We start from the raw sequence: 13,261 nt of genomic DNA, 5'->3' as shown, positions 1-13,261 counted from the left end.
GACCTCGAGTTTCTATCACCCAGAGCCTCCTCTAGGGTGCTTGGCATCCCACCCCTGGTGTTCTCATGCAGTGATGTGGTTAACAGGGGGGATTTCTCCTGTTCAGAAGGAGACAGACACCCATGCACAATCACAGCCCTCCTCACACCTCTTCTCATGGTGCAACTTGTTGAACTGCAAGCAAGAAACCCTCTCTCAGGCTTCTCCTCTGCCTAGGCAGCACTTCCCTCACACCCAGGGTGCAGAATCATGGAATGCTTTGGGTTGGAAGGGACCTTGAGGACCACCTAGTTCCTTCCAGGTGGAGGGACACCTTCCACTGGATCAGGACAAGGAGAAATCAGATGGAGGTGCCTGGTTTAGTTCCTGCCAGAGGTTTTGGGACTGAGGCTGACTTTGGGGACAGGTTTTAGTTAGCTGCTGTTTTACTTACACCCAGCCCTAACCCATCACAACTGCGAAGACTTTCAACGTCTGAACCTCCCCCTTCCCCCCAAAAAAAAAGGGGAAAAAATAAGAGTGAGGGAAGGTTTCATTCCCCTAGAGTGTTGCTATTTGAGTAGTTTCTTTGAGGTCAAGGAGTTGTCAAACCTCCCTGGGTCCCTCTGATCTTTGAAGACTCTTATCAAGTAGGAGCAAGGCTACGTGCGAGCGCTGAGAGATTGCGGTCTCCAGAGGAACTGATATCAGAGAGGCAGAGCAGGGCTGAGGAGCTTCGTGCACTCACACTTCTCAGTGGGGTTTGCCTCATCGTATTTACAGCCTCCCAGGAGGGTCTGGCTTCTTTTGGTCTTCTTTCTGTTGTTTGGGGTTGATTTTTTTCCCCTCTTCATAGTTAGGCACGAATTTCAGAGCCTGGGCCTCCCGTAAGAGAGAGAGAGGAGCTGGAAGGCAGCTACACAAACACTGGCTCCACACACCCGAGACACAGCACCACTGAATGCAGCAGGTTGGAAGGGACCCTCCAAGGTCATCTTGTCCAGCACCCCTGTGGTCAGCAGGGACACCTCTAACTAGAGCAGGTTGCTCAGGACCACATCAAGTCTGAGCTTGAGTATGAACACCCCCAGAGCTCCCTCAGCTGCTCCTCCCCAGCCCTGTTCTCCAGACCCTTCCCCACCTTTGTTGCTCTTCTCTGGACCCACTCCAGCCCCTCAATGTCCTTCTTGGAGTGAGGGGCCCAAAACTGAACCCAGGACTCAAGGTGTGGCCTCACCAGTGCTGAGTGCTGGGGGACGATCTCTGTCCTGGTCCTGCTGGCCACACCATTGCTGACCCAGGCCAGGATGCTGGTGGCCACCAGGGCACACCGTGGCTCATCTTCAGCTGCTGCTGACCAACACCCCCAAGTCCTTTTCTTCTGGGCAGCTTTTCCAGCCCCTCTGCCCCCTGCTTAGAGCCTTCAGGGGGTTGTTGAGACCCATGCTACAGAGCAAGGTGAGCTGACCTAGCCCCAGCTCTGCCATCAGGCTGCTGCCTGCACCCACATCACTCACAGCCACTTGCTGTGTCCTGCCCAGGGGTGACAAAAGCTGCTCCAGCAGTGACAGGGAAGGGCAGGAGCACAAGGGAAGCAATTTCTTGTGGAGAAATAATTTCTAAGCCACTTTCTCACTATGGGCTGTCCTTGCCTGTTCTGAAGGGAAGAGGACAGAGGGAAGAGGACAGGAAATCGAAGCTCTTGTGGTTTCTTTGAATCTGAAAGCAGCACTGCCTCAAGTTTCACACCTGAAGAGTGGTTGCCACGCTCTGGTTTCCCTTCATGCCAGTGAGTACAGTAGAGCTGACCTCCTCACACTGCACCCCAGGAGCTTCTCTGCCTGCAAGCATCATGCTCTGTCCCTGCCTCTGCACGGAGATCACTGACTGCCAGGTTAAAAGGGACCCCACAGATCATCTGCTCCAACCTTTCTAGGTCACAGTGCAGCTGGAATGAGCTGGCCCAGCACCCTGGCAAGCTGAGTCTGAGAACTGTCCAGCGGAGAGGACTCCCCTGCTTCCCTCGGGAGTTGATTCCAATGTCCTGCTCTCCTGGGGAAACATTTTCTTCTGGAGTCCATCAGGAATCTCTCCAGCAGTAACTTGTCCCCATCAGCCCTTGTCTTTTCCATCTGACCCCTTCTAGAAAGGGCCATTTCCCTCCCACCCTATCCTGCACAAGCCTCCATGTCCCACAGTGGCTTCCTCAGTGGGAGTCCAGGCTGCTCTCCTCCAAGCCACTGAGGGCTTTGGTCTTAATCCGCAGCTTGTGAGGTAGGGCCACGGAGCTTCGCCCCTTCAGGTGCTCTTCTGGAGGGCAGGGCAGGCTGCCTGGGGGCAAAGGAGAAGCTTTAGGCACTTGTTGCTCATCATCTTCATCCGAGGCAGCACCGAGGCCTTCTTTGCTCACCTCGGCTGGGCGAGGGGAAGGGCACAAGAAGCAGGCACCGTCTGGCAAGGACGGACGGAGAGCACAGCTGGCTGGGCAGCGGCCATCGAGGAGCGGAGAGCAAACCGGGGGGCTGAAGGACGCCTCCAGCCCCTTGGGCTGCTGCAGGCCAGGCGTGCCCACGGGAGCCGGCTTGGAGGCACAGCCCAGGATGTTTCTGGCAGGGCAAAAGGTTTTGCAGGAAAAGCCTCCCGGCTCCAGCACCTCTGGCACAAAGCTCTCGCTGGCGAGCAAGCAGGAGTCCCCCCCAAAGGGCTCCGCCTCCAGGAGCGGGGAGGCCGCTCCGTGCCCCCCGAAGTAAGCCCCCAGCAGGTGCCACAGGGCCTGCCCCTGGTAGGGGTCTCCGCCGGGGCCGAGGAGCCCGAAGCGCAGCTTGAGGGCCAGCAGCTCGGTGCGCAGGAGCGCGTTCTCCCGGCGGAGCGCAGCCAGCTGGCTCTCCATGGCGCAGTCGTTGAGCCTCCTCTTCTCCCGCGAGCGCTTGGCCGCCTCGTTGTTCCTGCGCCGCTTCTCCCAGTACCTGGTGTCCTTCTTCTCGGCCGGCATGAACCTGCGCTGCCGCCGGCAGGCTCTGCCCGGCCGGCAGCCCTCGCCCCGCGGCGCCTCGCAGCCCAGCGGCGCCAGGAAGCTCTCCATGCCGGCCAGCTCGGCTGGGTCCTGCCTGGTGGATGGAGAGGAGGGGAGAGGAGGGTCGTAGGATCACAGAGTCATTGGATCACAAAGTCATAGAATTGTCAGGGCTGGAAGGGACCTCAAGGCTCAGCCAGTTCCACTCCCCCTGCCATGGGCAGGGACACCTCACACCACAGCAGGTTGTTCACAGCCACCTCCAGCCTGGCTGCAAACACCTCCAGGCAGGAGGCTTCCACCACCTCCCTGGGCAACCTGTGCCAGGCTCTCACCACCCTCCTGGGGAACAATTTCTTCCTAACATCCAATCTCAATCTCCCCACTTCTAGTTTTGCTCCATCCCCCCCAGTCCTATCACTCCCTGACACCCTCAAAAGTCCCTCCCCAGCTTTCCTGTAGCCCCCTGCAGAACCTGGAAGGCCACAATGAGGTCTCCTCTGAGTCTTCTCTTCTCCAGACTGAACAGCCCCAGCTCCCTCAGCCTGTGATGTTGTGTGCTGGAGAGGTCTAATTGGGATAGAGACTTCTCTGCCTTGGAGGTTCTCCAGCTCTTGGCTGACTACCTCCAGGGATTCATAGGATCATAGAATAGTTTGGGTTGGAAAAGACCTTTAAGATCATCATTTGAAACTGAAATTTTTGAGGCTGGAGATCACAGCATCACAGAATGTTAGGGGTTGGAATGGACCTCGAGAGGTCATCCAGTCCAACTCCCCCTGCCAGAGCAGGGTGACCTATACCAGGGCACACAGGAACACACCCAGGTGGGTCTTGAAGATCTCCAGAGAGGAAAACTCCACAGCCCTGCTTCAGTAGTGGGTTTGGACCCAATGATCTCCAGAGGTCCCTTCCAACCCCTACCACTCACAGAATGTTAGAGGCCTGCAGAGATCATCAAGGCTCCTTCTGTGGCTCTGTGACTATGTCAAGGTTCTGGGAGCAAGCAAAGACCAAAACAAAGAACATCCCTCAGCAGCAAGAGGTTTTGGGGCAATTCCTCTGGCTTGTGATCAAAACTGCTTCTGATCTGCCAGCATCAAAGAGTGAATGTGAAGTGAGCGCTGCTGTGGTTTCTGACAGCGTCAAGAGGCAGAAATTTGTGATCACTTCAGGGCTTAATCACTTACCAGGAATTTCTCAGGTCCCTGTCTGACGTGACTGCTCTGCTGAATGAGTCAAAGATCAACAGGTGGCTTTTTCACTCTGTGAACTCAAAACCCACACCAGGCACAGCAGTCCTCCTCTGGCTCCCTCTGCCCTGTCAGAAGGAGATCCCGTAAGGAGTTTCAAGCTTTACTGTAACCAACATTCAGGGCTTGATGCAGCTGGGAAGGGCAGGAAGGGAAAAGAACCCCAAAAATAGGCATTTGGGAAGACAGAGCAAAGAAGAAACCAAGGACCTGACTGCAGACTCCTTCAGCACATTGGTTTAACCTCTCCCACGCTGATCCCCCACGCCTGAATCCACTCTGCCAAGGTGGGAACCTCCTTCAAGACCCCCACTTAGTGCTGTGTGGGTCGAAGCAGGTGGAAGTGAAACAGTGAGAGGGGAGGGCTGAGTCCGGGAGAAGAGGCAGGAGTCAAACCAGAGGGAGGGCACAGCTCCAGCTCCTTACTTGGAGGAGGGGAAGATCTGGAAGGTGCAAAGCAGGAGGCAGGGGAAGCTCTTTTCGGAGGCAGGCTCTGGCCTTTTAAGGGCAAGGATGAAGATTTAGCTGGGCCAACACGTGAAAGCATCAAGTTTTAGGCCACAGGGTCTAAACTATACCTGGTATTTACATCTGCAGCCCACAAAGTCACACCTAAGCTCACACATTTGTCTTGAGGCTCTTGAGTGCAGGCTGCAGCAGGCAAGCAGAGAATGTGAGACCCAGCGTGTACCCACAAGGGGAAGCATCAAAGGCAGCAGTGACAGGTGAGCTGTGTTGGTCAAATTATGCAACTGCCACTTCCTAAGCTGCTTTGCTCTCTGCTTTTCTGCAGCTAGAAGTGTAGAAGGCAATTGCTAGCCTCTTGCCAGCGCATCAGCCACGCTCTGCTCACACCTCTCTGACAAGTGGGAGATGTTCTGCTGAGGTTTCTGTCCAGGCACTTTATCTACCTGGCCAAAAGGTCTTCGTTTCTGCTAAAGCTGATTGCCTTCCACTAACTGAAGACCAGCTCAGTGTTCAGAGATGTGGTTCAGACCTACCTTCCCTTCTTTCTCTTCTCTCCACCCAGAGCAGCAAATCAGAGCAGGCTCTGGTGAATTGTACTTTCCAGCAGCCCTCCAAGAAAAAGTTTGTACCTGACAGGAACTGATTCACTGCAGATCTCGGGGATGATAGCCACTTGGCTTTAATCAAAGCACCAAACAGTTGCTGAGTCTCACTTCACTCTGATTGCAATCAGCCTCTCAACCCTGAGATTATTCTCTTTCTTCCCCCCCTGCCCAGGATCCTCCCCTCCCTCAGCATTCCATCTCTGCCTGTTTTCAACACCTCCAGGGATGGGGATCCAGCCACCTCCCTGGGCAGCCTGTGCCAGGCGCTGAGAACCTTTGCAGTGAAGAAGTTTCTTCATGCCTCTCTTTTCACAATCCCTTCCCCAGCAAATGCCAATCACCTCCTCTCTTGGATCTTCCCGATTCCTTTCTCCCTCTTCTCACACCTTTTCAACACTCCCAGCCCAAAGCATTTTGTTGAGCCACTAAGACCTCCAGGAACTTCTTCATTCCTTATTCTCCCACTTGTTGTGGCACCACCTCCAGCAGCAGCCCCAAATTCCTCCTCATTAGGCCCTCAGCTCATTGCTGAGCCAGAGACACAGCAGAGCCCTGTGGGGTTGTGCTAACCCAGCAGGGAAATCACCCAGCCCTTAGAAATCACTTTGCTTGAAGGAGGCAAACCAAAGCCAAGCTCTCCCACTCTTTGTCCCAACCCTTTCCTGCTCCTGGCTCCAGCACAAGCGCTTCCAGAATGCAGGATGTGGATCAGAGCATCCCACTGGGGAGTAAAGAAGTTTTCCTTCGTGATCCTCGTGCCGGTGTGGGTTCATCCATGTGTGCTGGCAGGTGTGGCAGGGAGGAGTGTGGAATGGGAGAAGCTCAGAGGAAGAGGTAAAGTCAGGGACAGAGCAGGGGGAAGCACTGAGATAACACACAGGAGAAAGTGAAACAGGAAGGAGGAAAAGGAGAAAGGGGAAGGAGGGAAAGGGGAAGGAGGGAAAGGGGAAGGAGGGAAAGGGGAAAGAAGAAAGAGGAAAGGGGAAAGGAAAAGGAAAACCAGAAAAAGACTAAAGGAGAAGAAAAAAAGTAAGAGAGAGGGAAAGGATGAAGAAAGGAGGGGGAAAAGGAGAAGAACAAATGAAGAGGGGGAAAAATGGATCCATTTTCTCAGGCAAAGCCATCCCCTTGCCAGGCAAGCTAGCAGGGGCACAGGGACAAGCACAGACATGGCCTTCTGCTAAGGTGTTGCTGCCTTCTCTAACCCCTGAAGAAGCCCCAGAGCCATCCCCTCCCTGTCACCAGGGACTTACCTTCAGCCTGGCCACGACACCTGCAGCCCCTCCACGTCAGCTCCTGGCCCGAGAGCCACCCGGGCAGGGCGCGAGGCTGGCGACGAACTCCTGCCCGACGCTGCCTCACCACACAGCCACTTGTGACAGCCCTGCACCAGGACATGTGGCTGTGGGTCACTCAGGATGCTTATTTTTTTGCCTCTGTGTGTGTGTGTGTGTTCACAAGCAGGTCCCAGGAAAGCTGGAGTCATGTAGTGATTACGTAAGAGGCGGTGACATGTGGTGGCAGAGAAGGCAGCATCACAGGGGGTGTTCAGGTGGCTCCCACCCAGCACCACAGCTGCTTTTGAGCTGCCCTTTAGCAGTTACACTTGAAAAGTGCAGCAGGAGGGAGGGAAGGGGGTGGCCTCCCTCCTGAGCTTGAGGTTTATAAAAGCTGTTGTAGGTGTTGAGTCACTCAGAGAGCCAGGCAACAAGTGCTGTGAGAGGTGGAAGCAGTGGCTGGAGGTGGCACAGGGCAGCCCCATGGGGAAATGGGCACCAGTGTGACATGGAGAGGAGGAGGAGGAGGAGGGCTCCTGGATCAGCCAGAGAAACCTTGGGTTAAATAAGAGGCAAAGCAAGTCAGTACAGCAGGGATAAAGAGGGAGATGTAGGGCTGTGTCTCCCCTGCCTCCAGGCACTGCTGTCAGAGCCCTCTGCACTGGCACTGCCCCCACACCCAGCAGCCAGCTGCTCCCACTACCTCACCTCTTAGAAGCACATCCTGGTTTGGGTTGGAAGGCACCTTCAAGATCATCCAGATCCAACCCCCTGCCATGGGCAGGGACAGCTCCAGCAGCCCAGGTGGCTCAAGGCTTCATCCAGCCTGGCCTCGAACACCTCCAGGGAGGGATCATCCACGACCTACCCAGGCAACCTGTTCCAGTGTCTCTCCACCCTCACTGTCAAGAATTTCTTTCTCATCTCCAGTCTCAATCTGCTCCTCATCCTGTCACCACAGAGCTGGATGCAGCACTCCAGGTGGGTCTCACGCTCTCGGGTGGCAGATTTTATGATGCACCTATGGGACCCACTGCAGCTGCCCAGACAGCCTTAGGGCCTTAGTTGTGCCTTTGTGGTCTGTTGCAACACAGAGGTGAAACCCTGCTGGCGCAGGTGTAAGACTCCGGGTGCACACCCTGAGGACAGACAACCAAGGCAGGAGCTCAGCTGCTGCAGTCCAGCAGCGCAGCAGTGACGCTTGTGGCCTCCTGCCTCATTGCCTGCCTGCGGTCCCGCCCGGAGACTGCGCCGCCTGCTGGACACCGCCGGGAAGACACCGAACTGCTCTGCAGCGAAAGCAATCAAGAGGGCTCCGGTTGGAACGGACCTCAGAGCTCATCTACTCGAGCCCCTCTGCCACGGGCGGGGATGGCTCTCAGCTGGACCCGGATGCTCAAGACCTCGTCCAGCCTGGCCTAGAACACATCCAGGGAGGAGCCATCCACAACCTCCCTGGGCAGCCTGTGCCAGAGTGTCATCACCCTCCTACTGAGGAACTTCTACCTCAGCTCCACTCTAACCCTGCTCTCCCTCAGCTTCAAACCATTCCCCCTTGTCCTGTCTCTAGACACCCTCACGAAAAGCCCCTCTGCAGCCTTCCTGTAGGATCCCTTCAGCTATTAGAAGGCAGGTCCCCCCAGAATCTTCTCTTCAGGCTGAACACCCCCAGCTCCCTCAGCCTGTCCTCATAGCAGAGCTGCTGCAGCCCTGAAAGGTCTCTCCCAGCCCTGAAAGGTCTCTCCCAGCCGTGAAAGGTCTCTCCCAGCCCTGAAAGGTCTCCCCCAGCCCAAATTCTTCTGTGATTCTGTGACCAACTCCATTTCAGCTCTGCAGAGCTCAGGTAAGTTCAGCCCATGGCTCCTCTCTCCCCATCTGCCCTGCATGCCAAGGGCTCTGGGAAGTGTTTTGTCCAAACCACCTTTTCCACAGAGCTTTGTGTTGTCATCAAGGAGAAGTTTTCCACAGCAAATATCAATTTTCAGTTCAATTTGAACTTTCCTAATAGCCACTTGGAAAGCTCTCTTCTTTCTTCTGCCTCTCCCCAGCGGGTTTTCAGCTTGGACAATCAAAACCTTGCAGCCAAAAGATCTCCAAATAGATTTTTTTCTTTGCAATGTTTTTGTTGTTGGGTTTTTTTCCCCCCCCACACTTTTCAGCCATGGAGTTCTGAGGATGCCTCCAAAGAAAAAAGCTTCTCAACAACCCAGCCCAGCCCTTTCTTTTTTGGCTTGTTTGTTTGCTTTCTGCTTTCTGTTGTCGAAGTCACTGCCAGGAAGAGCAAATTTGCCAACAGCTCTGAATCCGCAGTCATGGGACCACAGGGCAGTGGCAAGGACAAGATCTGCCCAGCTTCCCCCGGGGGCTCTTTTGTGTCTCTCAGACTTGCAGTCCCTCACTCTTTCATGGTCTCTCAGTATCACTTAGGTTGGAAAGGACCTCGAGGATCATCGAGTCCAGCCTATCAACACAGACCCCATGACTAGACCATGGCACCAAGTGCCACGTCCAATCTCCCCTTGAACGCCTCCAGGGTGCCCTCCTTGACTCGTGGCAGAGCTCAGCATGCTTGGTGCTGGCACCAGGAGCAGGGACCCTGCCCCCCCCCACGCCAGGTGACACCCTGCCTGCTGAGAGGCTGTATCTGAACCTCATCTTCAAACCTCAGCCGTGCACCCACACAGGCAACCACAGCGTTCCTGCCCTGCACTCGAGGCTGGGGCCTTGCCTCCCTGCTGCCTTCTTTGTGCTCTGCCCCTGAATGCCAGCAAACAAATCACTGCTCTGCCCCCACCTTCCCTCCAGGCTTTACCTGCAGGGAGGTTTCACTGGCCTCAGGAGGGATCCCTGCTGCGCTGGCAGCAGAGGGGGAGAGGGAGCAGCAAGGGCCGCAGCAGCATTTGTTTTAGGGCATAGCTGCCTTCAGTGGACATTCACCCAGGCTACCAAGAAGAATAGACTCTGTCTGCAGCTCCTCAAACGGTTCTGCCAATTGCTCCAGGGACCTAACGAGGAGACACTGCACATTGTAGCCTAAAATGAAGGACAAACCTTCACAGAAGAGTAAGTCCTGGAGTGGGCTGACACAGGAGGGAAGGAAACTCAGCCAGGAGGGGAGAAGGGATGGGTGGTGGTGATTTGGATGTGGACTGCAAGGGTGAGAACACTTAGCTGGGTTCTCACTACTCTGGGCTTGCAGACTGCTGGAATTGGGATGGATTTTGCTTCCCTCACTGCAGTCCTGTGCATTCAGTCAAAGGTTTTGGCAGGAATTATCCCTGGGAAGTAGTTGGCCTGAGGGACTGGAAAGCTCCTTGGTCCCTTCTGTCATGCCTGAGCCATTGTTTAAGAGCTGGCAGCAGCTCCTGGTATTAAACCACTCTGCCATCTGTAGTGTCAGCGCTGTCACTGTGGGACCAGGCTCTGCTCTGGGGCCTCGTTGCACCCTTTTGCTGCTGGGCTAAAGGATGAGGCTGTTTGGACCACTCAGGATGAACTCAGGGGCAGCACAAGAGGCCTGGAGCAGACAGGGGACACTTTGCTGGATTACTCATGCCCACAGGACACCCAAAGGAGGTTTCCACTTTGGGTAGCTAACAGCTGCTGTGTGAGCAGTGCAAACCAAAGAGCAGGCTTTGCCCTCATGTGCATGGAAACACAGAGCTGCACAGGGGTGTCCCTGTGTCCCTCTGTGCATGGACACACACCAGAACCTCATCTGCACCTGCCATGGGCCCTGCTGAGCTCTGCATGGGCAGGAGGTGCCACAGAGAGGCTGGGCTGCAGTCTGAAGGGTCAAAACTACAGAACTCAGAAAGGGAAAAGGAAGATCAGCCTTGATCTGACTGCAAGTCACACTGGCCTTTGGAAACTCCTCAGAAGGAACATTTGCATCCTGCTTCCACTGCCTTGCTGGGAAGAATGAGCTCCACAAATCCCAACCACTTCATTCCCTCTTCATTTGAACTCTGCTTCTGAAATCTCTTTTCCCTTACTCCTCCAGAGCCTGCCACAGGGGGAGGACTATGGGAGCTGTGTCCTTCTCCAGTCAGTGTCAGAGTGAGCTCCCATTTCCACCTTGCCAAGCTGGTTGTCTCCATCCTCATCATCTCACCCCTGCACAGAGAAGGGGCAAACCAGGCTGAGCACGGGAAGCAAAGGAGGTCCCTTTCAGGAGCCTTTGCTTGCTTTGCTGCCTGCTTTGCTGCCTGCTTTGCTGCCTCCATGCAGAGAAGCAAGGCAGAGAATCCCTGACTGCCAGTGCAGAGAGCAGGAGCCCTGGAGGAGGGGAAGCTGCAATCAGGGAGGGTGATGGACTTAGAAAACACCACAGAGAAAAGCCAGGGGAGAGATCTTTCTGCTCATTCCTGAAGTCACATGAAGGGAGACAAGAGAGGTGAGTGGACAGGAGAGGGGAGCTTTGCTGCAGGGATGAAGTGAGCTGTGCCCTGCTGGGGAGCAGCAGAGGCAGAGGGATAGCTGAGAGGCAGAGCTGGATGTCCACACGCTGCTCCGTGCCTGGACAGGATTTCCTCTCCACTTCATTTCCAGGGCTCTTCCCTGTTTGTCATTCCATCCCTGTTTCCCAAACCTCCCTGGCATGTGGCCAGAATCCATTTGCTGTTTGTCCAGGCTGCCCCAGCTCGCTGGGGCTGCAGGCCTCGGGGGGAGCTGGTCCTCCGTCACCTCTGACACCGCATTTACGTCACGCCAAAGGATGTGGCAACTGCTGCAGCTCTGACATGGCCATGCCTTACACCCACACCACACTCATCTGTCCCAGGAGTAAATGACTTCAGCTGGATGGAAATTTTCCTCCAGAAGAGTTTTGCTTCTGAAAATGCTGAGCAGGCTGAACCCAGGGGTTCCGTGGAAAGGTTTTGGTTGCGTCAAAGCTTTCGGTGGAAACGAAGCAAACCTTGGCCAGGATGTCTGATGGGCAGCCCTGCCTCGGGATCCTGCCAGCTCACCCAGCTGCCTACATGGCCCTGGACTTGCTGGCTGCGAGGTTTGGGATGGAGTTACCCAGCAGAAAAGGACCTGGGGGTGCTGGCTGGCAGCTGGCTGAACAGGAGCCAGCGTGTGCCCAGTTGGCTAAGGAGGTCAAGAGCATCCTGGCCTGGAGCTGGCACCCTCACAGCAAAGGAGTTTCTCCTCCTGGTCAGATGGAACCTCCTAGCTTCCAGTTTGTGCCCCTTGCCCCTTGCCTTGTCATCTGCATCATGAAGAGCCTGGCCCAATCCTCCTGCCCCCCACCTTTTAGCCCCTGCTGAGCATTGATCAGATCCCCTCTGGGGCTGCTCTTCTCCAGGGCTCTCAGCCTTTCCTCCTCACAGAGATGCCCCAGGCCCCTCAGCATCTTCCCAGCCTCCACTGGACTCTCTCCAGTAGTTCCCTATCTCTCTTGACCTGGTGAGTCCAGACCTGGACCCAGTGGCCTAACAGATGTGCCTCAGCACCTCGATGTCCTTCTTGGAGCAAGGGGCCCAAACCTGAGCCAGCACTGCAGGTGTGACCCCACCAGTGCTGAGGACAGGGGGACAGTCGCTCCCTCTTGCCTTGGGGGGAGGAGGAATCCCCCAGCAGCAGGTTTGAAACCACTTTGGGCTGGCTGAGGAGCTGGCTGAGGGCTGTGATTCCCAGGTCAGTGAGCATAGAGCTGGTGCTGTGCGGCTGAACAGAGCCGAAGCCCCGAGATAGCTGAGGGAGATAGAAGGTCAGCGTGGCCTTGTGATCTGAGCAGCTGATAAGCAGGCGTGCACTGGTGATCAGAGCTTCTTGGTGATAAGATAGCCTGGAAGGAGATAGATCTGGGGGGAGGAGGGAGTGTTCCACGGTGCTGATCAGACCCCAGCACCACCACCTCATCCTGTCTCACCTTATCGTTCTGCCTCTGACGTTCATCTGCGAGAGGCAGGGAGCAAAAAGCAGAGGAGCTTTAAAGGCTCAGCTAAGCCAGAGGGGAATGAGTGAGAGGAGAGAAGGAGATAAAGAGAGGTCAGCAAGGAAAGAGAGGATTTGAGGAAATTGGCCTGAAGAAAAGGAGGCTGAGAGGAGATCTCCTTGCTCTTTACAGCTACCTGCAAGGAGGTTGGAGGGAGGCTGGTGCTGGCCTCTTCTCCCAAGTAACTGAGGACAGGACAAGAGGTGGTGGCCTCAAGCTGCTCCAGGGGAGGCTTAGGCTGGAGATTAGGAAGGATTTGTTTGCTGCAGGAGGGGTCAGGCACTGGAACAGGCTGCCCAGGGGGGTGGGGGTGGAGTCCCCATCCCTGGAGGTGTTCAAACAAACAGTAGATGTGGCACTTTGGGATGGGGTTTAGTCATCAAGGAGGCAGAAGGTTGCACCTGATGACCTTAGAGGGCTTTTCCAACCTTAGTGGTTCTATGAGTCCAAGTTTAGGGGAGAGCAGAAGGCAGCAAAGAGCGCTGAGCTCGGAGCCCCTGCTGCCAACCGCCTCTGCCTTTATCTTATCAGTGCCACAGCTCTTGCTCCAACACCCACAGCCTCTGGGAGCAGTCAGCAACAGCTCTCAAACGTCCTGCAGAAGTGTTTCATCATTTGGAGCTGCCAGCAGTGGGTGAGGAGAGAGGACAGAGCTGGATGTAGCCCTGCTGTAGATCTGGGAGCAGAGAGACTTCTGCTCTGTGCTGTGGGGCCTGGGGCTG

At 55.5% G+C, this 13,261-nt stretch overlaps 1 protein-coding gene across 1 annotated transcript; it reads right to left on the bottom strand.

Annotated features, from left to right (window-relative positions):
• Positions 1–2,185: 2,185 nt before the first annotated feature.
• Positions 2,186–3,061, bottom strand: NFILZ (NFIL3 like basic leucine zipper). Its single transcript, XM_068164789.1, has one exon. The coding sequence runs from the start codon at positions 3,059–3,061 to the stop codon at positions 2,186–2,188; it is 876 nt and encodes a 291-aa protein (XP_068020890.1).
• Between the last annotated feature and the right edge of the window lie 10,200 nt (positions 3,062–13,261).

This window comes from Melanerpes formicivorus, unplaced genomic scaffold (assembly GCF_026170545.1).
Source record: "Melanerpes formicivorus ecotype bairdi unplaced genomic scaffold, bMelFor1.0.p_v2 SCAF_83, whole genome shotgun sequence".
Classification (NCBI taxonomy): domain Eukaryota; kingdom Metazoa; phylum Chordata; class Aves; order Piciformes; family Picidae; genus Melanerpes; species Melanerpes formicivorus.
Note: the sequence above shows the minus strand (reverse complement) of the source record. Positions and strands in the feature narration are given on the sequence as shown.

Coding starts and splice junctions, on each gene's coding strand:
- NFILZ (XM_068164789.1), bottom strand. CDS start 3,061: ATGGAGAGCTTCCTGGCGCCGCTGGGCTGCGAGGCGCCGCGGGGCGAG.